The sequence below is a fragment of the Neltuma alba genome, unplaced genomic scaffold, assembly GCF_004799145.2.
Source record: "Neltuma alba isolate B1F8T4 unplaced genomic scaffold, ASM479914v2 tig00004040_pilon, whole genome shotgun sequence".
NCBI classification, from domain to species: domain Eukaryota; kingdom Viridiplantae; phylum Streptophyta; class Magnoliopsida; order Fabales; family Fabaceae; genus Neltuma; species Neltuma alba.
In genome coordinates this window covers 89,651-113,513 of record NW_021633538.1, presented here as the reverse complement: position 1 = coordinate 113,513, position 23,863 = coordinate 89,651, and the positions used below count along the sequence as shown (strand labels likewise).

At 32.8% G+C, this 23,863-nt stretch overlaps 4 protein-coding genes across 4 annotated transcripts; 3 read left to right on the top strand and 1 right to left on the bottom strand.

Moving 5' to 3' along the window:
- Positions 1 to 1,388: 1,388 nt before the first annotated feature.
- On the top strand, positions 1,389 to 2,986 carry LOC114743503 (phospholipase A1-IIgamma-like). The gene is made up of 3 exons (XM_028931715.1): positions 1,389 to 1,465; positions 1,551 to 2,247; positions 2,369 to 2,986. Exons 1-3 carry the CDS (start codon positions 1,389 to 1,391, stop codon positions 2,984 to 2,986), a joined length of 1,392 nt encoding a protein of 463 aa, XP_028787548.1.
- A 4,077-nt stretch (positions 2,987 to 7,063) lies between these two features.
- LOC114743502 (phospholipase A1-IIgamma-like) lies at positions 7,064 to 8,438 on the top strand. Its single transcript, XM_028931714.1, has 2 exons — positions 7,064 to 7,702; positions 7,821 to 8,438. Exons 1-2 carry the CDS (start codon positions 7,064 to 7,066, stop codon positions 8,436 to 8,438), a joined length of 1,257 nt encoding a protein of 418 aa, XP_028787547.1.
- An 8,222-nt stretch (positions 8,439 to 16,660) lies between these two features.
- On the top strand, positions 16,661 to 18,746 carry LOC114743519 (phospholipase A1-IIgamma-like). The gene is made up of 2 exons (XM_028931725.1): positions 16,661 to 17,318; positions 17,991 to 18,746. The coding sequence occupies exons 1-2, from the start codon at positions 16,680 to 16,682 to the stop codon at positions 18,591 to 18,593; spliced, it is 1,242 nt and encodes a 413-aa protein (XP_028787558.1). The 5' UTR covers positions 16,661 to 16,679; the 3' UTR covers positions 18,594 to 18,746.
- A 484-nt stretch (positions 18,747 to 19,230) lies between these two features.
- LOC114743501 (phospholipase A1-IIgamma-like) lies at positions 19,231 to 20,857 on the bottom strand. The gene is made up of 2 exons (XM_028931713.1): positions 20,228 to 20,857; positions 19,231 to 19,836 (listed from the first exon to the last, which is right to left on the bottom strand). Exons 1-2 carry the CDS (start codon positions 20,855 to 20,857, stop codon positions 19,231 to 19,233), a joined length of 1,236 nt encoding a protein of 411 aa, XP_028787546.1.
- Between the last annotated feature and the right edge of the window lie 3,006 nt (positions 20,858 to 23,863).

Here is a 23,863-nt window from a genome sequence, read left to right as displayed (position 1 = left end):
CAATTGTTTTTTGCTTTTTTTCCCTTTTAGTTTTAATTCATTCTCTTCAAATAATTTGGTTTACTGTTTTTTTTTAATTTTTAAGTATCAATATTAGTAAATATACAACCTCTTTATGGGTACAACCCCTAGAATATTTTAGGATTTATATTGCGTCGATTCCGCGCACTTGCGGAGCGATCAGTGTGATATTTCATTTTGAGAGTTGTTATTTCATTCATGCTTGAAAATGTTTTATAACGTTCTATTCTTTAACAACTTGGGAAATGCTTATCCTTTATAATAACAGTAAGCTAGAAACGTGGCTCGCAAGGTTTATAGGTTGAGTTATGGAAAACCGCGAGGACATTCTTCTCCCTTTCATCTTTCTTTTTCTCACAAGCACTAAACACGTTTAATTTGAATTGTCAACTACGTTGGCAGTACCATTTTGCATCAATGTAATACTGACAGAATATAAAACCAAACAGTCCAACTAGCCGGGAATCTTGCCCTGGCCACCACGGAATATAAAACCAAATAGTCTAATACTGCCACATCAATCATAATCCATTTCTTAGAAAAATCGCGTAATCATCAGAGAAAAGTTTTATCGTTTGACGAATTCAAAAACGAAAATAAACCTAAGTACATAATAGTCAACCATGTGAAGGGTAGACGAACCAGTTCCAGTGCTTTTTTTTTTTTAATAAGCACTATAAGCTCATTAGATCTGGATTGTCTATATCTGATTTAAATAGTTAAGATTTAAAATTTTTAATTAATTATTTTTAAATGAAAAAATATTTTTTGAAAAAATAATAGTTAAGAGATTATCTCTATTTTAGATTCTACACATATTAAAATAATTATTTTGAATAAATAAAAATAAAAAATCAAATCCAAATCATCCAAATAAGATACGGATGATCTAAATCTGATAGGAACTAGTGTCGGTGCTCATCACTTTGATGAGCATTATAAGTTCATCAGATCTGTACTGGCCATGTTTCATTTCGATGGTATAGATTTTATTTTTGTATTTTTATTTATGTAAAATAATTATTTTAATATGTATATAATCTAAAATAGGAATAATTTCTTTAACTATCATTTTTTTTAAAAATAGTTTTTTCTCTTTAAAAATAAATAATTAAATATTTTAAATCCAGATCATGCAAATGAGATATAAACGGTTTAGATCTAATAAGCTTAAGATGTTCATCAAGATCATAAGTACCAAAATTGGTTCTGAGCGTTGAAACTAGTTCCAAGTAGACTCTCTCAACACGAATGAATATGCTATTCATCGCATGTCATAAAACCAAAGTACGTAATAGTCACCTGCTAGTTTCCCTTCGTACGAAGCTACCCTATGCGAATGCAAAGGAACGACGGACTCAGTAAGCATGATTTGGTCAGAAGGCGACTACTTTTCAAATGAAGTTTCAACGACTTTGACCATGCAAGCGAAGGACGAGGTCAGGTTTTTCAAGCATATAAGCACGCTAGATCAGGCTTCTTCATCATAAATCAACCTCATTGAGTTCATAAAACATTTTATTTCAAAGAAAGGCGAACAAAAAGAAGAAGAAGAAGAAGAAAGAGAAGGAGGAGCAGAAGGAAAAGATGGGTGGCTTTGCAAGCAAAACCATGAGTTCTCATAAGGTGGCCGATCAACTTGAGGAAGAGAAAAAGCAGATCGCCAGACCTGGAAGCATCGCAACAAACTGGAGAGATCTTAGCGGCCAAAATAATTGGAAGGATTTGTTAGACCCACTTGATTTCAATCTCCGTAGGTACATAATACACTACGGAGAAATGGCTGAAGCTACTTATGATGCTTTTAACTGTGATAAAGCATCCGAGTATGCAAGAAGAAGCCGTTACGGAAAAAGAGATTTCTTTTCCAAAGTGGGTTTAGAAAAAGGAAATCCTTTCAAGTATAAGGTGACGAAGTTCCTCTATGCAACCTCAGAGATCGATTTTCATATTCTAGACGATGTCGAAGAATCAAATTGGATTGGATACGTCGCAGTGGCCACCGATGAGGGCAAAGCTGTGTTAGGGAGGAGGGACATTGTGGTGGCCTGGAGAGGAACTGAGCAGGCCGTGGAATGGATCAAAGATCTTCAGTTCCTTTTGGACGATGCTCCATTCATTTTCGGTGATGATTCTGAATGTAAAGTGCACAGAGGCTTTTACTCCGTTTACACAGCAACTAACTCTTCACAATCAAACTTTACCAAAACCAGTGCGAGAACTCAGGTATAATACATAAGTTTTAGGTTGTGATTGTGACAGAAATGGAAGATTTGTTATTTTAACTCATCTATATATGTTATTCATGAAAGGAAATGGCTAATATTCATCATCTCTTGTTATGCAGGCCTTGACTGAGATTAGAAGACTGGTTAACAAATATAAGGATGAGGAAATCAGCATAACAGTAACTGGACACAGTTTAGGCGCAGCACTTGCAACACTAAATGCGGTGGACATAGTCAAAAATGGATGTAACATCCCAGAAAATGAACCTCAAAAAGCTTGTCCTGTCGTAGCCATTGTATTTGCCAGCCCTAGAGTTGGAGACTCAGACTTCCAGGAGTTTTCTGCAAGTCAAAAGGATCTTCGGATACTACGAATCCGTAACAAAAACGATATTGTTCCGAGGCATCCTTTCTTGGGTTATGCAGAAGTGGGAGAAGAGTTGGAGATCGATACTGACGAATCGAACTTCTTAAAACAACCAGGTGATTTGAAGTGTTGGCATAATTTGGAGGTTTACTTGCATGGAGTTGCAGGAACACAAGGGAGCAAAGGAGGATTTAATTTGGAGGTAAAAAGGGACATTGCACTTGTGAACAAAGGCATGGGTGCTCTGAAGGATGAGCTTCATATTCCTGAGGCTTGGAGGATTGACCAAAACAAGGGTTTGGTTCAGCAGCTGGATGGAACATGGAAGATGCAAGAACCAGAATCAGAATCTGACGATGATGAGTTTTAATAAACATGTTCTTCCTAATTTGTTTTATTGGATGTCTATCGTTTCATTGTTTCATTCTTTTATTCTTTCCGGTTATGTCAGTTAATTTGATTCTTTTAAGGGGGACTTTAGATTAAGAACATAGGAGAAATATTTGTATTCATTCATTATTTCATTAAATTCTTAGGAATTGCTATTTGAAAGCTCTACTCTCCTTTCTTACCCTTTTTAGTTTTTACAATTGTCTAAGAGTTGTCATCATCAGATAAACTTGGGCATCTCTCGCAAATCAAGTTAAATGACATAAACTACGTGCCTATTGAATTAAAATCAAGTTAAATGACATAAACTACGTGCCTATAGGGTAAATCTTAAACCCTAACCTTTTAAGTGATTGGTTTCTTCTCATAATCAATTGTTTTTTGCTTTTTTTTTCTTTTAGTTTTAATTCATTCTCTTGAAATAATTTGGTTTACTGTTTTTTTTAAATTATTAAGTATCAATATTAGTAAATATACAACCTCTTCATGGGTACAACCCCTAGAATATTTTAGGATTTATATTACGTCGACTCCGTGCACTTGAGGAGCGATCAGTGTGATATTTCATTTTGAGAGTTGTTATTTCATTCATGCTTGAAAATGTTTTATAACTTTCTATTCTTTAACAACCTGGGAAATGCTTATCCTTTATAATAACAGTAAGCCAGAAACGTGGCTCGCAAGGTTTATAGGTTGAGTTATGGAAAACCGCGAGGACATTCTTCTCCCTTTCATCTTTCTTTTTCTCACAAAATGTAGTCACATTAACTTGTTGATTAAAAAATATGGTTAAATTAGGCACAAATAATTTCGTTGATGAAAACAATTGAGACCGAATGATGAGAGCCTTTATCGTTCACCTTGGGGTTCCCAATCAAAAATAAATCCAAACAATGCAATATAATGCAAAACTCAGGTCGTTTCACTTTGAGAGCCTTTATTTGGAATTCTAAGCAACTAAGTATCAAAAACAAAAAAATTGAGTTGGAAAGGAATTGATTTTCTTTTTAACTAATTAATTGGCAAAATTTAAAAGGATGCAAAATAAGTAAATAATTTTTGGATTTTTAGTTTATAAAATGGATATGAATGAAATAAACAAAGAGAATTAACAAGTGACAGCAAATGGAAAAGTAGTCCTCTAGCACAATGATTTAGGCTATCATTACTTCAAGTAATTTGGGAGTTAGCTACATTCAAAAGACTCTAAGGGCCACCCCTTAGACTCGGTTTAATTAGAATAATCAACACCAAACCACCTTGCATATTAATTACTCACAATTAAACTGTTTTAGCACAATTAGCCAAAAAGAATCAAGGAAAAACAATTAACATTTTTAGTCCAATAACCAAGCCACCTTGAATTACCACTGAATATTCACAATAATTTCAAAACATAGTCTGACCTAGTACAATGTAAAGAAATTAAAGCTGATTATAGCATAATGTTAAATGTTAATCAAAGATTCCAGCAGCTACAGCCAATCTCAATACAAATATAAATTATCACAGCATATTCAAACATTATAAAATTCAGTCTAAGACCTAGAAATCACAATTACAATAAGGTTGCGTTTGGTAAGAAGCATTGAAAATGAGAGATTGAGATTGAGATTACAATTAAAAAAATCCACTAAGAGAGTGTTTAGTATAAGAGATTGTTTGATATATGGGATTAGCCAAGGCCATATATGTGGGATTAGAGAATACCATGAGGGGAAGTGGTATTCCCCAATCCCACCTTTATGGGTTTTCCTAATCCCATATAACAAACAATTACTCATGCTAAGTACTATTTTAATAATTTTTTTTCAATTGCAATCCTAATTCTAATCCCTCATTTTCAATGATTCGTATCAAACGGGACCTAAAAAAAATAAAAATTGGAAGAGCTGAAACTCCCATTTGAAGCTCCAAGTTCAACTCATAAATACTGTACTAGAGAATTGAAGGATTTAGCTAAGCCCCTGCATTAGTAAAACTCCACCGTTCTGTCTCTGTTCGCCGCCACTCCTCTGGTTCTGTTGCGCAACGTGGAGAGGAAGAAGATGCAGTTGACGGTGGCAATGGAGATGATGATGAATAGTGCTCACTCGTTTCTCGCCGCCTCCAGCTCGTTCAGCGTGTGTCCCTCTGCTCGCGTCTCTCCTTGTTTCTTTTACTTTCTCGCCGCCTCCAGGTCGTTCGCTCCAAGATGAAGATGATTAAATTATACTCCTCCGGTCCTTAATATAGGATCCAATTCTTGAGTTAGTTTTGGTCCTAAATATAAGACTTATTTCTCATATTTATCAATTTTCTCTAAATTACCCCTATGGATACTCCTTCAACCATAATTAAGTATAAGAGAAATGAGGGGTATTAAGAAAGATGACTATGGTATTTTAGGAAAAATGTGCCACTTTTCTTATAATCAACTAACTTACTTAACTTCCTTAATCTAATCAAATTAGTTAAATGGGTCTTATATTAAGGACCGGAGGAGTAGTATATTAGGTTGGGGGGAGCAAAACATCTTTTTATTATTATTTTTTTCTTCTATTATTTATTTATTTACTTAATTTATTTTCTTTTATTTTCTTTTTTTTTAAGCCTTCCAAAAACTTGCACTCAAAATTTAAGGATAAAGTAGCATTAATTGTCCTCAAAAATCAATTAGTCACAATTAAACTAAAATATGACAATTTTACCCCTATAAAATGATAATTTAAAATAAAACACATTAAATCAATTAACAATCAATTAAGACAAAACAATTAATTAAGTTGATAAAACTCACATAAAAAATATTAAAATATATAAAAATAATTAAATTTGTCAGCGAAAACACCAACGTCGGTGCACTAAACACGTTTAATTTGAATTGTCAAATAAGTTGGCAGTACCGTTTTGCATTAATGTAATACTGACCAAACAGTCCAACTAGCCGGGAATCTTGCCCGGATCACCACAGAGTATAAAACCAAACAGTCTAATACTGCCACATCAATCACAATCCATTTCTTAGAAAAATCGCGTAATCATCAGAGAAAAGTTTTATCGTTTGACGAATTCAAAAACGAAAATAAACATAAGTACATAATAGTCAATCATGTGAAGGGTAGACGGAACCTGTTCCAGTGCTTATTTTTCCAATGAGCACTATAAGCTCATCAAATCTGAATTGTCTATATCTGATTTAAACAGTTCAGGTTTAAAATTTTTAATTAATTATTTTTAAATAAAAAATATTTTTTTGAAAGAATGATAGTTAAGAGATTATCTCTATTTTAGATCCTACACACATTAAAATAATTATTTTGAATAAATAAAAATAAAAAATAAAATCCAAATCATCTAAATAAGATATGAATGATCTAAATCTGATAGGAACTAGTGTGGGTAATTTTGATAAGCATCATAAGCTAATCAAATCTGTACCGTCCATGTCTCATTTGGATGGTATAGATTTTATTTTTGTATTTTTATTTATTTAAAATAATTATTTGAATATGTTTATAATCTAAAATAGGAATAATTTCTTAACTATTATTTTTTCAAAAAATAATTTTTTCTCTTTAAAAATAAATAATTAAATATTTTAAATCTAGACCATCCAAATAAGATATAAACAGCAGATCTGATAACCTTAGAATGCACCGAAACTGATTCTGATCTGATGAAACTGATTCTGATCTGATGAGTATTGAAACTGATTCCAGGTAGACTCTCAACACGAATGAATATGCTATTCATCGCATGTCATAAAACCAAAGTACGTAATAGTCAACCGCTAGTTTCCCTTCGTACGAAGCTACCCTATGCGAATGCAAAGGAACGACGGACTCAGTAAGCATGATTTGGTCAGAAGGCGACTACTTTTCAAATGAAGTTTCAACGACTTTGACCATGCAAGCGAAGGACGAGGTCAGGTTTTTCAAGCATATAAGCACGCTACCTCAGGCTTCCTCATCATAAATCAACCTCATTGAGTTCATAAAACATTTTATTTCAAAGAAAGGCGAACAGAAAGAAGAAGAAGAAGGAGAAGTAAGAGAAGGAGGAGCAGAAGGAAAAGATGGGTGGCTTTGCAAGCAAAACCATGAGTTCTCATAAGGTGGCCGATCAACTTGAGGAAGAGAAAAAGCAGATCGCCAGACCTGGAAGCATCGCAACAAACTGGAGAGAGCTCAGCGGCCAAAATAATTGGAAGGATTTGTTAGACCCACTTGATTTCAATCTCCGTAGGTACATAATACACTACGGAGAAATGGCTGAAGCTACTTATGATGCTTTTAATTGTGATAAAGCATCCGAGTATGCAAGAAGAAGCCGTTACGGAAAAAGAGATTTCTTTTCCAAAGTGGGTTTAGAAAAAGGAAATCCTTTCCAGTATAAGGTGACAAAGTTCCTCTATGCAACCTCAGAGATCGATTTTCATATTCTAGACGATGTCGAAGAATCAAATTGGATTGGATACGTCGCAGTGGCCACCGATGAGGGCAAAGCTGTGTTAGGGAGGAGGGACATTGTGGTGGCCTGGAGAGGAACTGAGCAGGCCGTGGAATGGATCAAAGATCTTCAGTTCCTTTTGGACGATGCTCCATTCATTTTCGGTGATGATTCTGAATGTAAAGTACACCGAGGCTTTTACTCCGTTTACACAGCAACTAACTCTTCACAATCAAACTTTACCAAAACCAGTGCGAGAACTCAGGTATAATACATAAGTTTTAGGTTGTGATTGTGACAGAAATGGAAGATTTGTTTTAACTCATCTATATATGTTATTCATGAAAGGAAATAGCTAACATTGATAATCTCTTGTTATGCAGGTCTTGACTGAGATTAGAAGACTGGTTAACAAATATAAGGATGAGGAAATCAGCATAACAGTAACTGGACACAGTTTAGGCGCAGCACTTGCAACACTAAATGCGGTGGACATAGTCAAAAATGGATGTAACATCCCAGAAAATGAACCTCAAAAAGCTTGTCCTGTCGTAGCCATTGTATTTGCCAGCCCTAGAGTTGGAGACTCAGACTTTCAGGAGTTTTCTGCAAGTCAGAAGGATCTTCGGATACTACGAATCCGTAACAAAAACGATATTGTTCCGAGGCATCCTTTCTTGGGTTATGCAGAAGTGGGAGAAGAGTTGGAGATCAATACTGACGAATCGAACTTCTTGAAACAACCAGGTGATTTGAAGAGTTGGCATAATTTGGAGGTTTACTTGCATGGAGTTGCAGGAACACAAGGGAGCAAAGGAGGATTTAATTTGGAGGTAAAAAGGGACATTGCACTTGTGAACAAAGGCATGGGTGCTCTGAAGGATGAGCTTCATATTCCTGAGGCTTGGAGGATTGACCAAAACAAGGGTTTGGTTCAGCAGCTGGATGGTACATGGAAGATGCAAGAACCAGAATCAGAATCTGACGATGATGATTTTTAATAAACATGTTCTTCCTAATTTGTTTTCTTGGAGGTCTATCGTTTCATTCTTTTATTCTTTCCGGTTATGTCAGTTAATTTGATTCTTTTAACCTCTCTCTTTGAGTGGGACTTCAGATTAAGAACATAGGAGAAATATTTGTATTCATTCATTATTTCATTAAATTCTTAGGAATTGCTATTTGAAAGCTCTACTCTCCTTTCTTACCCTTTTTAGTTTTTACAATTGCCCAAGAGTTGTCATCATCAGATTAACTTGGGCATCTCTCGCAAAGATGTAAAGTTGCAAACAAGAGCGAAAAAAGCAAACTATTTATGGCTTTATTATAATTGGAATCTACTATGTTTCATCACAAGTATAACCTTGATACTCTCAATTAAAATATATGTGGATAGACAAAAATGTTTCACTTCATGGGGAAAAAAATCCTAATCAAAAGTTAAATATTTGAAATATATAATGTTTCAAGCTTCGCTTTCATAGTTAAAAGTTTTGAATGCAATTTTCAAAGTTAAAATTTTCATCTACAATATCAAAGTTATTGAAGTTACAATTAAGATCTTTTTTGTACTTAAAATTTTGTAATCCTTATCGCCAAAAGTTTTCTATTTTGTGATTACTTATAATTAAATTTTGAATAGATATTAATGAACACCTTATTGCTCCCTTTTGAACAATATCCAGTATTCAAACCTTATGAATCAAAAATCATACTCCTCCGATTTTAAATATAAGACCCATTTTATAGTGTAATTTACACTATAAAATATGTCTTATATTTAGGATCGGAGAAGTATTTAAAAGGTCATGACTGTTTGGATTTGACAATATTCAAATTTATACTATTCAGTCAACTCATTTACTGTGTGTGTGTGTGTCTATATATATAGAGAGAGAGATTAGATGGTTCAAATATTGAGAAACGATGAATGCATCTTCATGTATAAAATCATAGAACCATTGATAGTCATTATTTTAATTATTGTAACTCTGGCTCACTAGCTCTACTGGGTTGATAACATCCTTGAGATCTATTGAGATCTCTTTGAGCCCTTTTAAGAATTTTCGCCATCTTTAACATCTATTGCTACTCCATTTTATCATGCTAGGATCTACAATAATCCGACAATAAGAAAATTTAAGGTTTAAGGACCTAAATTTATCAACTAGACTCTTCTCTACATAATCCGGCAATCACATGTAATAAATTGATCTTAAATGTCACTAGCAAATATCGTAATTTTGTTCAAGACACTGTCGAACATTAAACATGAATGCATCTCTCAACTGGGATTCATTGATTCACCATATTGTGAGAACTAACTTCTTCTATTAGATCTAACCTCTATTACTTTATCTATACTCTTTGAATTTAGTATTCTCAGGTCACTTTTCCTTTCTTCCCATAGCAAGCTGGCAGCCTAAACATATTGAACCAATCGTAACTGTTTTGGTTTATTGTAGTTCGTGGATTTCCATATTTAGTACTCAATAATATTTCAAATAATATTATTGTTAATAAGAGAATGCATGTGTCCATAAAAATAAAAAACAAAATTCTTTTAGGTCTCTAATGTTGCTTTGGACCCCCTTAGAAATAAGTTTCCAAGCCACTTTCTAACTCCAAATTCTGTACTGTAATTTTTCTTTATGAATAGTAATACATTCGGCGCCTAATTTGGGTAAATGGACTCTGCATTCATTGTCTTCAGAGGAGTCGAAATCGCTTATGAAAACTTTCTTTCAGGTTACGGATACAGTTTGACCTGAAAGAACTTACTAAATTCTAAATAACTTTAGGAAAATCCCACCAAAAAAAAAACAGAAATTACTAAATTCTAAATAGAAATTTTTATAAAAATAATATGGTTATTTATAAATAAAATATAATTTAAACCTATTAAAATATAAAAAAATTCTGATTTAGAATTTAGTAATTTTCAAGTTAGGATTTTTCCAACAACTTTTCATATCTAGTCCGTCTTGTCAAATAGAATATAATCAGGAGGTATAAAATTTTAGGGAAAAAACTATATTTTAAGATGAGAAAGGAAACTTTGTATTGTGAGTGACCCCGGAAACCCTCTTTTTGTTATGTCGGTTTAGTGGTAACTAGAAAAAACTATATTGCAATGTTTTTAAAGGGATTGGAACCAAGTAATGAAACGGAATCGTGTGTGTGTATATGTTATATATATGTTTTTCTCCCTCCTTATCTTTTATTTGTTTTATGTCCGTATCAATATATACATTTTTTCCATCTCAATCTGTACCAATTAATATGCCATTGTCTCCAATTGGTTCTCAGATTACCAACCTAGTTTACTTCCGCTGGACATGGCCGCAACCTATATTATATTCCCTCTGATTTTATTTATAAGACTGAGAGAGAATAAATTTTTCACTCCTAATCATAAGATATGTCATTCATTTTTAATCACAAGTTTTTCTTTCTAAATGTTTGCGTGTGTTATTGAAATGTTGGTATCTTAATTAAAATATGTAATCTATATTTAACTGAAGTTAAGAACTTATTAAATTTTTATAAAGTGAATGAGTTTTGAGATTTTCCTAATTAGTTTTGATAATATTATATTTAAAATTACTTATAATAAATAAGACTATTCTAAATATGAAAATAAAGAACACAACTAATGTACTAATTAACACAATCTCTTCTCAGCCTTCTTTTGCCCTTCTCAGCCTCCGATCTCCAATGCCTTGCTGACACGCTGCCCCTCACCCTCTCTTTCCTCCTCTTAACACAAGTGTTCCATCTACGTTTTAGGACAAAAAAGACAAAACTGAAAAAAGGTATTTCTATTATTTTTATACAGTTGATTTTATTGTTTTAAAAAAATAATTGGTTAATTCTTAATCAATTTTGTCAATCATAAATATCAGTTCCTACACCCTCAATCCGTTATGACTAATGTAAATATCAACTACAAAACATATAAGCCGCCAAAACAAAACCCGATGAAAAATACAACGTAGTAAAAATAAAATAATTAAATAAAATTTACTTATTATCTTTTGAATTTGGACCATTCAGAATTAATTTAGATGGTTTAGTGAAGTCAAAAAAATTTTGATAGTTTAAACTAAGATAAATATAATAATATATTTTTCAATAATAAATTTGTTTTACATCTGTTATTTATAAAATTATCTTTATTGTAAATTATTTGTATATTAAGATAAAAATTTATTTAAAATATAGGAAAATAAAATTGAATCTGGACCATTCAAAATCAATTTGGATGGTCCAGATTAAAATGAACATAATAATGATTTTATTGTTTTTTTTAAAAATTAATTGGCTAATTCTTATCAATTTTTGTCAACCACAAATATTATTTGCTTTACCCATAATCTGTTATGGCTAATGTAAATATTGGCTATACAACATCTAAGTTGTCAAAACAAAACCAAATGAAAAAGATTTTACCAAAAAAAATGAAAAATAAAAATTTTTAAGAATAAAATGCTTATATAAAATTTATTTGTTATAGAATCTCAATCATACAAAACCAATTCAGATAGTTCAAATTAGATAAAGGTAATAATATTTCCTTACAAAAATAACCTGTATAAAAATAATAGAAATACCATTTTTTCAGTTTTGTCTTTTTGTCCTAGAACATGGACGAAACACTTGTGTTAAGAGGAAGAAAGGGACCGAGGGAGAGAGGCAGCGTGTCAGCAAGGCATTGGAGATTGGAGGCTTGGGGGTGGGGAGTGGGGGCAGCGGACAGAAAAAGAAAAGGAGAGAAGCTGCTCCCAGGTGGCAGTAGCCTCGTTCCGATCCATAAAAAGAAAAATATAAGTTTAAATTTCATAAAATATACTTACAAGGTGTTAGTCTCAAGTTTATTAATTATTAAGGATATTGGGCGGCTACTACTAGAAAAATATTTTAGTATGATAAATTCATTAAAAATAATTAATTTAGGATACTGGGTGTTATTGAGAAAATACTTCATGATGTAGAGTTTATTAAAAACTGATAGTGTTAGATACAAGTTAACCAAAATAAATAAAAATAAAGTTAATAAAAATTTTTAAAATAGAAAAAGAGAGAGAGGAAACGTGATGAGCATTCCCTCTCATCGAATCGATGAGCAGGGAATGAGGATTCCACGTTGGATCGATGAGCAGGGAATGAGAATTCCACGTTGGATCCTCAATATATTATATCCACTTGTGCCGAATAAAAATTGTTTTTTTCCGGTATCTGAAAGCGTAGATTAACAACTTCATGTTCCGTCCGCAATTTTTAATAGGATTTGCAATTGCAAACGTAATTTAAAAAGTAAACATAATGACTAATATATAGATTTCAATACATTTTTATGTTTTGTAAAAGTATTTTCCGTTATCCATAACGAATAAATTTTTTTTTGGTCAAAATAAAACACAACTTAATTTGAGAAAACTGTTTTGCCTGCAAAAAAGATAAATTATTTTTGCTATCGTTTTCTTGTCACAAAAAGGTTTTTAGGCAATCATCAACCCAGTATCATGTATTTTTATCTCAAACTATATATGAACTTTGATTCTTTTTGCAGTGTATGTAGGCTATAGATTTTTATTCTATGATCAAGTCGATCGGTCGATATAAACATATAATTTTCCTTTTTATGTTTTTCTTACTTATTTTCCTTTCATCTTTGTCCAATTTATTGTTGTATGAGAATAATATATGAGTAATCAAAATATATTTTAGGCCATATTAAATTTAATCTGTACAATTAACTTATGGTAAATATTAATTAGGAAAGGGTGTTGTGAGCTGCCCAGTACCCTTCACATACCAATACAATCAAGTTCTGAACACCTTTGTTTTCATATATCATCCATATTATCATGTTCTTTACGAAGATTTTTGAAGATCTGATCATAAAATTTTGGTAGTGAATCTGTTATAATCTCTGGTTAAAAAAAAAATCTATTACAATCGGTTTTCATTTGAGATAGAAAACCTTAATATATTTTGAGATGAGCAAGGAAACATTTGTATCATGAGTAAATAATTGGGAAACTTTCTCAGTGCATTTTTTATATATTTTATTTTGTTTATCTATGCACTAATAATTTAAATTTTCAACTAGCTAGCTGAATCCATAAACTATATAAGCTATTTGTTAAATTTCTATTTGCCGTTGTGATTTTTATCTTTACAAATTCCTTCATCATATGTGCTCCTTCCGAATCCTAATACAAGGCATTAAAGTCCCATATTTCAATATGCATGCCATCTTACATAATCTTAACGGTAATTAATATCATTTTATCTAAAATACCTCTTAGAATATATCAAAATTACTTGTCTAGCAAAAATTAATCCTTAGAAACAAATCATGAACTGTTAGCTCTATAATATATTTTGATATCTTGGACATGCATGTTCCTCAATATTATATATCCACTACACCGAAAAAAAAATTTCTTTCAATATCAAAAATTGAAGGCAGAACCAATAACAGGTATAGTGAAAGGAGTTAGTCTCTTACAACTTGACGAATTAAAATTTAAATTTATGCCGTGAGAGGTACTCACATTTGATCCTCCAATAGAAAGATATCCATGCTTAGTACAAAAAAAAAAAAAAAAGAATTGAGAATAGACGACTTAATTAAACTTTCATTCAGAATATTCAATATAGTATTTGCAAACGTAATTTGAAATTTAAACTCGCCATACCGAATTCTTTTTCGGTCAGACTAATTGAGCCTTTAACATATGAAAAAGTGAATGATGTTTATTAAATTGGTCGATAACAACCATTCATATCCAAGGAGAAATCAAGCCTATAATACTTATAACAACCAATCTAACAGTGTAATTGCTTGTCAACTGCGTAAAAACAAGACTGAATCAATAACTAAATACTTATTAAAGTAAAATTTCAACATATTCAAAAACATTGTGCATGGAGGGGGGACGACGAGTTCGTCATATTCCAGCTTTCAAACGGTGTCGTCCTCATCTGAAAGAAATATATTTTTAATGTTTAAAATTATTTTAACCCAGAACTTAACCACTTTTATTTTAGTTTAAATCTATTATATTTACCTTAAAATCCCCCCAAATGATGTTTGAAATTAATTTCTCTAATTACCTCTTATAGTTCATTCAAAATTGCACTGATACCTCTCCAAATATACTCAAAATGTTCTTTAAATATACTAAAAATGGGGAGTTATGGAAGATCTAATTTACCTTTCTCTTGGGCGATTAGCGTCTGTTTCGGTGTCAACTTTTCTTCCTAGTTTCTTAATAATTTGGTTTGCAATAAGATACAAGTAATCTCTTCTCCCGATCAACATGTAAAATATTATAATGTTATGCTCATTTTTTTGTTGGAACATGCTCACACGTGCTAATTGTTTAATCTTTCAAATCAGATTAAATAGATCGAATAGACCAATTGAGCCTTTTTAACATAGTAAATTGTTTCGTTTGAAAAATTCCGAATACAAATTGCTTAATAAAATATACCCCACGAGTGATCATTATTGCGTATGAATTAAACCCTTTTACTTTGAAATTTCAACTGATTAAGCTTGGTGAGTGTTAGTTATAGAACGTTACGTACGTGAACTTGATGATGTGAAAATTAAACTTGCATGCGTTAAGTTGGAATAAGATTACAGCGATTAATCAATCAACAAATTAAAGTATAGGGAGAGATAATTGATGATTAAAAAAAATTATTAGCACCAAAAATTTTGATGAACGTTAAAAAATATAGGGAAGGTCATGACAAAGAAGACTCATTGATCAAAGCTGAGAAATTGAAGAGAATATGTTATCCTCTTAATTTACATGTCATTTTCTCAATATATAATTAATTTGTCAATAAATTGATACATTTTGAAGAAGTGGAATGCTTCCCATCTATCTATTTTCAATCATAACTTAAAATTTCTTCTTTCCCAATTAGTGTATAACAAAGATTAAAATATATTTTGATTTCTTGGACACGCATGTTCCCTAATATTATATATATGTCTAGGCGGAATAAAATTTTTTTATCAGTACGGCTTCCAATTTTTTTTTCCATAATGTTATCATAAATTAATACAATCCATTTTTTTTTTAAAAATCTTGTGCACGTTTCTTCCGTTATCCATAATGAATTAAGTAGTTCTTTTTCTCTTTGTGGTCAGAATAATAATTGAGCTTTTTAAAATACGCAATCAATTTCAGAAATTTGGTTTGCTTTTAAAAAAAAAACAAAGATTAACTAACATATCTCTGTTTTCAATAATAAAACAAAATTATCTTCAGCTAGACTCCTCAACACACAAATCGTTCATTTCGAAGAAGTGAAATGAAATGTTTTCCTTCTCTCCGTTTTCAAGCATAATTTAAAATTTCTTCTTCCTCAAGCAGCAAATACCATTGTAAGATATATTTGGACTTCTTGGACACGTATGCTTTACGATATTATATATATCCACGCTGAATAAAATATTTTTTTTTCAAGTATTAATGAAGATTCACGACTTCATGTTTCATCCAGAGTAATGTTTAATACAGGATTCGCAAACATAATTTAAAAGTCTCCTTAATTTTTTCCCAGCCAACGTATAAAAGAGTACAATGCATTTTTTTAATATCTTGTACACGTATTTTCTGTGATCCATTTCTCGGTCTGAATAATTGAGGCTTTAAAGTATGAAAATCTCAGGAAAGGAATCTCTCCACTTCCTATCCCGTCCATTTCTATCCATTTCTTAGTATGTAAAATAATTTTATAAACTATCTTGATTATTGTTTTAAATTATCATGGCTAAATCCCGAAAATCTCAATCATGCTCATTAAATTGTTCGATAGCAATCATTCAAAAAAAATTGCTCGATAGCAAGCATTCATTTGCGAAGCAAAGTCAACCTATAGGCGGCTTCAAATACTGAGAAACGGTAAACTTAGAAGCCTAAAATTCTAGTTGTCCAATCAATTTCGTATAGACCAAGAAAATTGAATTTAAAACCTAACATTCCAACACTAATATCAATTACATACATTTTCTAAAACAAAAGACTGAATCAACATAGCCAAATACTTTTTGAAACAAAGTTTGAACAAATTCAAGAAGACTAAGCATGCCAGAAACGGACGGAGTCATCATTTGCTAGTATAAGTAGGCATTCAAATTAACCCATCTTCATCATCACCCATACGAACTTCAATTGTTTGATAAAGCAGTTCATAAGAAGAAGAAGAAGAAGATGGGCAGCAGTGAGAGCAAAACCGTGAATTCTAACACTGTGGCTGATCATCTTGAAGAAGACAAGAAGAAGATGGTCAAACCTGGAAGCATTGCAACAAACTGGAGGGAACTTAGTGGCGAACATTATTGGAAGGATTTGTTGGACCCACTTGATATTGATCTTCGTAGGTACATAATACACTATGGAGAAATGGCTCAAGCTACTTATGATGCTTTTAATGATGATGAACCATCAAAGTATGTTGGAATGAGCCGTTATGGGAAAAGAGATTTCTTTTCCAAGGTTGGTTTGGAAAAAGGAAATCCTTTCAAGTACGAGGTGACAAAGTTCCTCTATGGAACCTCGGAAAAGGATTTTCTTATAATAGAAGACGTTGAAGAATCAAATTGGATAGGATACGTTGCTGTGGCCACGGATGAAGGCAAAGCTGTGTTAGGGAGGAGAGACATTGTGATTGCTTGGAGAGGAACTGTGCAGATGGTGGAATGGGTCAAAGATTTTCAGTTCCTATTGGATGATGCTCCAATCATTTTTGGTCCTCATCGATCTGATTGTAAAGTACATCGAGGATTTTACTCTATTTACACAGCCACCCACTCGAAATCAGTCTTCAATAAAGCAAGCGCGAGAACCCAGGTAACATATGTTTTTGTTAATGCATGAGGGAGAGAAAAAGATGCAAAAAGATGATAATATGCATGGATGAAGCATAACTTGTTGTTTTGCCCCAACCATAATGGCAAAGATGTTAAAACTGAACTGGACTGGTGAATTCAACCGATTGGGGCTTTCTTTAAAATGATTTATAAACAGCTTTTCAATAATAATTTATCGAATATGAGATAAGTATGTGAGAAAATTTGTCTTAATTTATGTGAAAGTATCTATGAGCACTTATCAAACGTAAATCCAAACAACCCTTGGATCAAAAAGTAGCAATGTCTATGTCCGATTCAAAACACCCCGGAACAAGTTTACCCCATTTTTTCCCCATATTCCAATAACCCAAAACTATATTATTTTTTATTTTTATTTATCTTTTGGTTGGTTTTTCCTTTAATGTTATATATGTTTAATAATTCTATTGGTGGTTTTGGTTAATCATACAAGCTTGTACTAGTTCGGTTGGACAATTAATCTAGTATATTTTGTGATTTCTGTGATTTATGAGGACAAAAATACTTTTAATGTGATGTTGGTGTGGTCGCCTATAAAATTAGCATGTATGACAATATGCATAAATATTGTCTAACATATTTTTATTATTTTTAAACACAATTTTTTAATTGTATTAATTTTATTATGCAGGTTTTAACTGAAATTAGAAGGCTTGTGGATAAATTTAAAGATGAAGAAATAAGCATAACAGTTACCGGCCATAGCTTAGGTGCAGCAATTGCGACACTGAATGCAGTTGACATAGTCGCTAATGACTTCAACATTCGAAAAGATGAATCTCATAAAGCTTGTCCAGTCACAGCATTTGTATTTGCAAGCCCTCGTGTAGGAGAAAGAGACTTTCAAAAATTCTTCTCTAGTCAAAAAGATCTTCGTATGTTACGTATTACAAATAAAAATGATATTGTTCCAAGGCATCCTTTCTTGGGTTATGCAGAAGTGGGAGAAGAGTTAGAGATCGATACTGAGGCATCAAACTTCTTAAAACAACCAGGTGATTTGAAGAGTTGGCATAATTTGGAAGTTTACTGGCATGGAGTTGCAGGAACACAAGGGAGCAAAGGAGGATTTAAATTAGAAGCTAAAAGAGACATTGCACTTGTCAACAAAAGCATGGCTGCTTTGAAGGATGAGTATCATATTCCTGAGGCTTGGAGGGTGGATCAAAACAAAGGATTGGTTCAACAACCTGATGGTTCTTGGCTCTTGCCAGATCCTGAACTTGAAGAATGATGATTCCATTAATGAGTTTTAGTTTCTATTTGGGTGTCTAAGATGTTGTTTCGTTGTTGTGTTTTCCCTTAAGATCAGATAGTTATTTCAAGTTTGAGCGTGTAAGATATCAGTTTCATCGTTGGATTTCAGTAAAACTAAGTTTGGGTAAAACTGATTTTTCGAATTAGATTATATTAACAACTGTTCTGGTTGTAACAAGAGTTATGTTTAAAAGCTTTATGTCAAATGTGATTGCGACAAAATTAATTTATGTGTGTATATGATTTATTCAAAAGCATTTTTAGATATGTAATTGTTTGAAGAACATGAATTTAATAACATACTAATATTTAATGACAAATTGAGCCTGCAAATGAATACATAGGTGATCAGGTTCAAAGTAACTGTACATAGCATGGAACTTATTTATGAAAGGTACAAAGGAAAGAGACAAAGTCAATGCTTTATTCAATGAACTCACTGACACATAACATAGATACTTTATTCGAAAACACGTGCGGAATCAGTAGTTTGGGTTAGAACATAAATAAATTCCACAATTGGAAGCAACAACCACACGCATTGTCGATATTTTATTGAAACACTCATCAGAAGCACAAGAAGCCACGTTTTATACAGTAACCTTGACGAATCATTAGAAGTCATCCTCCTCATGATCCATCAGCTCCCACGAACCATCTAATTGTTGAACCATTCCCTTGTTCTTCTCAACCCACCATGAAACAGGAACAAGATTTTCATCTTTCAAAGCATCCACACGCTTGTTCGCAAGCGCAATATCACGATTCACCATCAATTCAAACTCTCCATCAAGTCCATGTGTTCCTGCAACGCCATGCAAGTAACACTCCAAGCTATGCCAAGTAAGGATTGTCCCTGGACTCTTCAAGTATGGTGACTGCTGAGTATTCATTACCAGTTCTTCACCCACATCTAGATAGGGCAAAGCGGGATAGTTTGGAACAATATCAAGAATATTCTTAATTCTTAAGGCCGTTAGATCTTCCAAGCCAGTGAAAATCCTATTGAAGTTTGACTCTCCAACTCTTGGGCACGCATACACAAAGGCTGTGACGAGACATGCCTTGTCTGATGTGTCCGTTGGCTTGTTATAGCCATTTTGAGCTATGTCCACTGCGTTTAATGTTGCAAGTGCACCTCCTAAACTATGTCCAACTACAGTTATGCTGATTTCTTCATCCTTGTATAGATCTACAAGCCTTCTAATCTCAGTCAGGACCTGGACATAAAGCATTAGTAAGTATCATCAGCACGTCTAAGACCTAAGAAATTGTCAAATTTGAATAATCTTATAAATTTGAAGGGGTTGAATTTGAGTGAATTTTACTAAATTTCAATAAACTTTACCAGAGCTATCTTTATTGGATCTTAATTTGAAATTCAATCAATTGATAGGGTAATTTAAACTGAGACTAAAATTAAAATTCACAATTCAAAATATAAAATCACGAGATTCAGCTTAAGCACAACTTGAGTTCTAGTCTATGTGTGTAAAAAATATGCCCTTATGAAAGCTACTCTCATTTGGAGGTTTGACCCTCGGATTAGTTAGAATCTAATATGGCTCACGACGAGCAGTTAACTACCAAAAGGGAAAAGAAAACAAATACCTGGTCTCTTGCACTCGTCGTGTTGTACGGAGATTCAGGATTATCTGAAGTGTACATAGAGTACCAACCCTGATGCACTCTAGGATCGGTTAATCCAGAACCACCAAAAATTATAGGAGCAGGAACCAACAGAAACTGGAAATCATTAATCCACTCCAACGTTTCTATTGTTCCTCTCCAAGCAATCACAATATCTCTCCTTCCTAATACAGCTTTGCCTTCATCTGTGGCCACAGCAACATACCCTATCCAGTTTGATTCGCTGCTCCAAGATTCCGGTGGCAATGATTGTATTATAAAAGCTTCAGGAACAGCGATTTGTGATGTTGCATACAGATACCTAGTCACAGTATACTTGAAGGGATTCCCATTCTCTAAACCCACCCTTGTGAACAAGTTCCTTTTGGAGTACTTGCTTGCTCCTGCAAACTTGGAAGCTTTTTCTGAGATGAAAGTATCATAAGTGGCTTGTGTTCTTTCTCCATAGTGGATTATGTACCTTCGGAGATCAATGTCGAGAGGGTTTAGAAGATCCTCCCAATGATCTTGTCCACTTAGGATTCTCCATCTTTGGGCAATGCTTATCTTTATGTGTTTCTTTATTTGTGTTTCTGTGTGGATACTTATCATCCACCACTTGCAATCTTGCCTTTTATAGATAGGTAAGACTTCACCTGAAGAATGATTTTTGAATTCTCTGACTTTCGCCTCTTTGAAGTTTTCAACCCTTTACTTCAATATCTTTTGGGTGCGAATCTTATGAATGATAATATAAAAGTAGTGTAGCTGTTTAGTGCTTGTCATTTTGAGATAAACTATAGGTTTCGTAAGCAATAATAATGGCTTGCTCTACACATGATTCATATTTTTGAAAAGTTCCAAATTGTCACTCTCAGTACATCTTGATGGCAAATTGAACATTTATTAACAAACGCCAACACTTCAATAATTTATGTTAAAGAAATTTTGGTAACAATTAGAAAATGGAAGTGTCAGCTACAGGTATATATTCAATAACATCAAAGCAACTGTTCATAACTAACGCGTAAATTTAATAGCTGTCTTGATGCAAACTGAACAATAATTTGGAGGAATATTCTAGTGGCACATTCTATCATTAATTAAGTTTATACTATCTTGATGCCATCAAAAAAGTTTATATTATCCGATCAAACACAAATAAAGATTTTCAGATTTAAGCACTGTTATTGAAGCTGGAAAATTTTCAGATTTAATGAGGATTGATGTTAAATAATGATGAAAACGATAGTGTGTTCAAATGTTGAAATAGAAAAGTAATATGAGTGCTAGTAATTTTCCTTGAAAACACGTGTTCCTCAATATTATGTATCCACTACGCCAAATAATCTTCCTCTCAGTATTAGAAACTGAAGATAGAACCAACATTGGTTGGATCTAGCAAAATGTGTTAATCCTTTACAACATAATGAACTAAGGTTTAAATTCTCATTAAGAAAAGTGTCATTCACAACAGCGCTTCGCCTCCAATAAAAGAATACATATGCTTAGCCCCAAAAAAAAAAAAGTAAAGAAATAGAGAATAGATGACTTAACATTTCATTCAGAATATTCGAGATAGTTGTTTCAATTTTGAGTGTGTAAGATATTTCTTTCCTTGTTAGATTTCAGTAAGCTAAGTTTGGGTAAGATTAATTTTTCAAACTTAATTGTATCAAAAACAGTTCTCGTTGTAATGTGATTTGTTTAAATGCTTCATCTCAAATGTGATTTTAACAACAGTGATTTGTGTCTGTACGAATTATTCAAAAGCACTTTCAGATTTGTACTTACTGAAAAACATGAATTTTATAACATATACTTAATGAATAATTGAGCCTCGACATGATGCAAGATCCATAGTTTATGGGATTCAAAGTTGATGTATGATGAGAGTCTTTGTCCTACGCCTTGGATTCCCAATAAAAAATAAACCCAGGCAACATAGTATAGTGCAAAACTTATGTTGTTTTACTTTGAGGAGCCTTTATTTGAAACCATAAATTAACTAAACATCAACATAATAAATTGATAAGGAAAAAGTTTTTGGGTTTTGAAAATTAATTTTACTCTCGCAACTACTAAAGAAGCAATGAATTAAGAATATAAACTACTGTTTTTTATATTTTCTTTCACAAAGGTAGAATAGGAATGGGAATGATAAAATGTATGATAAGAATGCTCCTTGGGAAGGATTAGTGACCTTCCTTGTTCAAAAGATTTTGGGAGTTAAAACAATACACTAAGTCTTAATAAAAAAAACCCCAAGACATCGTTTGAGTCTAGGAATTTTAATTAGTGATTACTCCTACTACCGTAGTTAAATAAACACCTCTTAAATTACTATTGAAAACCACATAGTATGCAATTGTGATTAAATCAAATAGCTCATTCCGCTTTAAAAATAATGCTCAACCGAGACATTGAACAGAGTGCTTAACCAAAGCACTCAACAATAAGCTCAATTCAACCGTATCATCCACACTAACATGCCAAACAGTACAATAGCAATGACCTCAAATAGGGGATATATGAATATATCCCATTCAAGCCTATAAAATCTAATCACAATCACAATTGTTCAATTCAACAAAGGTAATCAAATCTTAGTCTCTAACATTACAAAAACAACAATCTACAACTATAGAATCCAAATTTAGATAACAGAAAATGAATTGAACAAAATTAACGCCCTATGATAGCTCTGGAACTCCAGTCGCTGCTCCATCTGCAAGAAGCACAATAAAATTAGCTACACATTAAGACAGACAATGCTACCACCATAGTTCCAAACTACTGCAACAAATGGGCTACCATGGAAGAGGAAGACAAAAGCCATCATTAGTGATGCTAGAAGTCAGAACTGCAACCCCTAACTTTCTAATACTCTTATAGGGTCATTTTAAGGTCTATGAATCACTAAACGTCAGGTTTCTATCCAGAAAAAAAGTAGGTAAAGTTCTTTTTTCAAATCATATACTAACTAAAAACTTACGAGTGATTCACATTTAAACCCTGCCTGTACTACTAATAATGTAGGTGCACATATTTAATAATAACGCTATATACAAAGGTATATCTTTGTATATACATTAGCCATCTCGGTCAATGGCACTTACCTGTATGCTGGTAGTGCTTACCTCCTTATGGAGGATACAAAATGGTATATACACAAGCAAGTAGTGGTTACTTGCCTATAAACATGTAAATAAGTTAGTTAGTTAACTACTAAAATAATTGACTTCATAGGTAAGTAGCAGGTATTCTTGCTCTTCATACATGCCCACTTTCAACTCTTACAACGTCCTTACCCTTGGAGCTACTTGCACTTGCTGTACATCGTGAAAAGGAGGGTGAGATTTTGGAGAACCCCCATAGTAGTAATTTCCATCAAACACATATGCAGAATGCACAAAGTATGCAAAACATAACCTTGCAAGCTATGCATAAAGCATTTAAATGCAATGACAAATAGATTGAATAGTTGAATGCGTAATCAACAACACATAAGGCTAGACATACAATGGCACGTAAGGTTGTGTCAATAATAGTTCATAAGGTCACACTTGTAATGGCATGTAAGCTCGTACAAATAATGGCTCATAAGGCCAGGCAAAT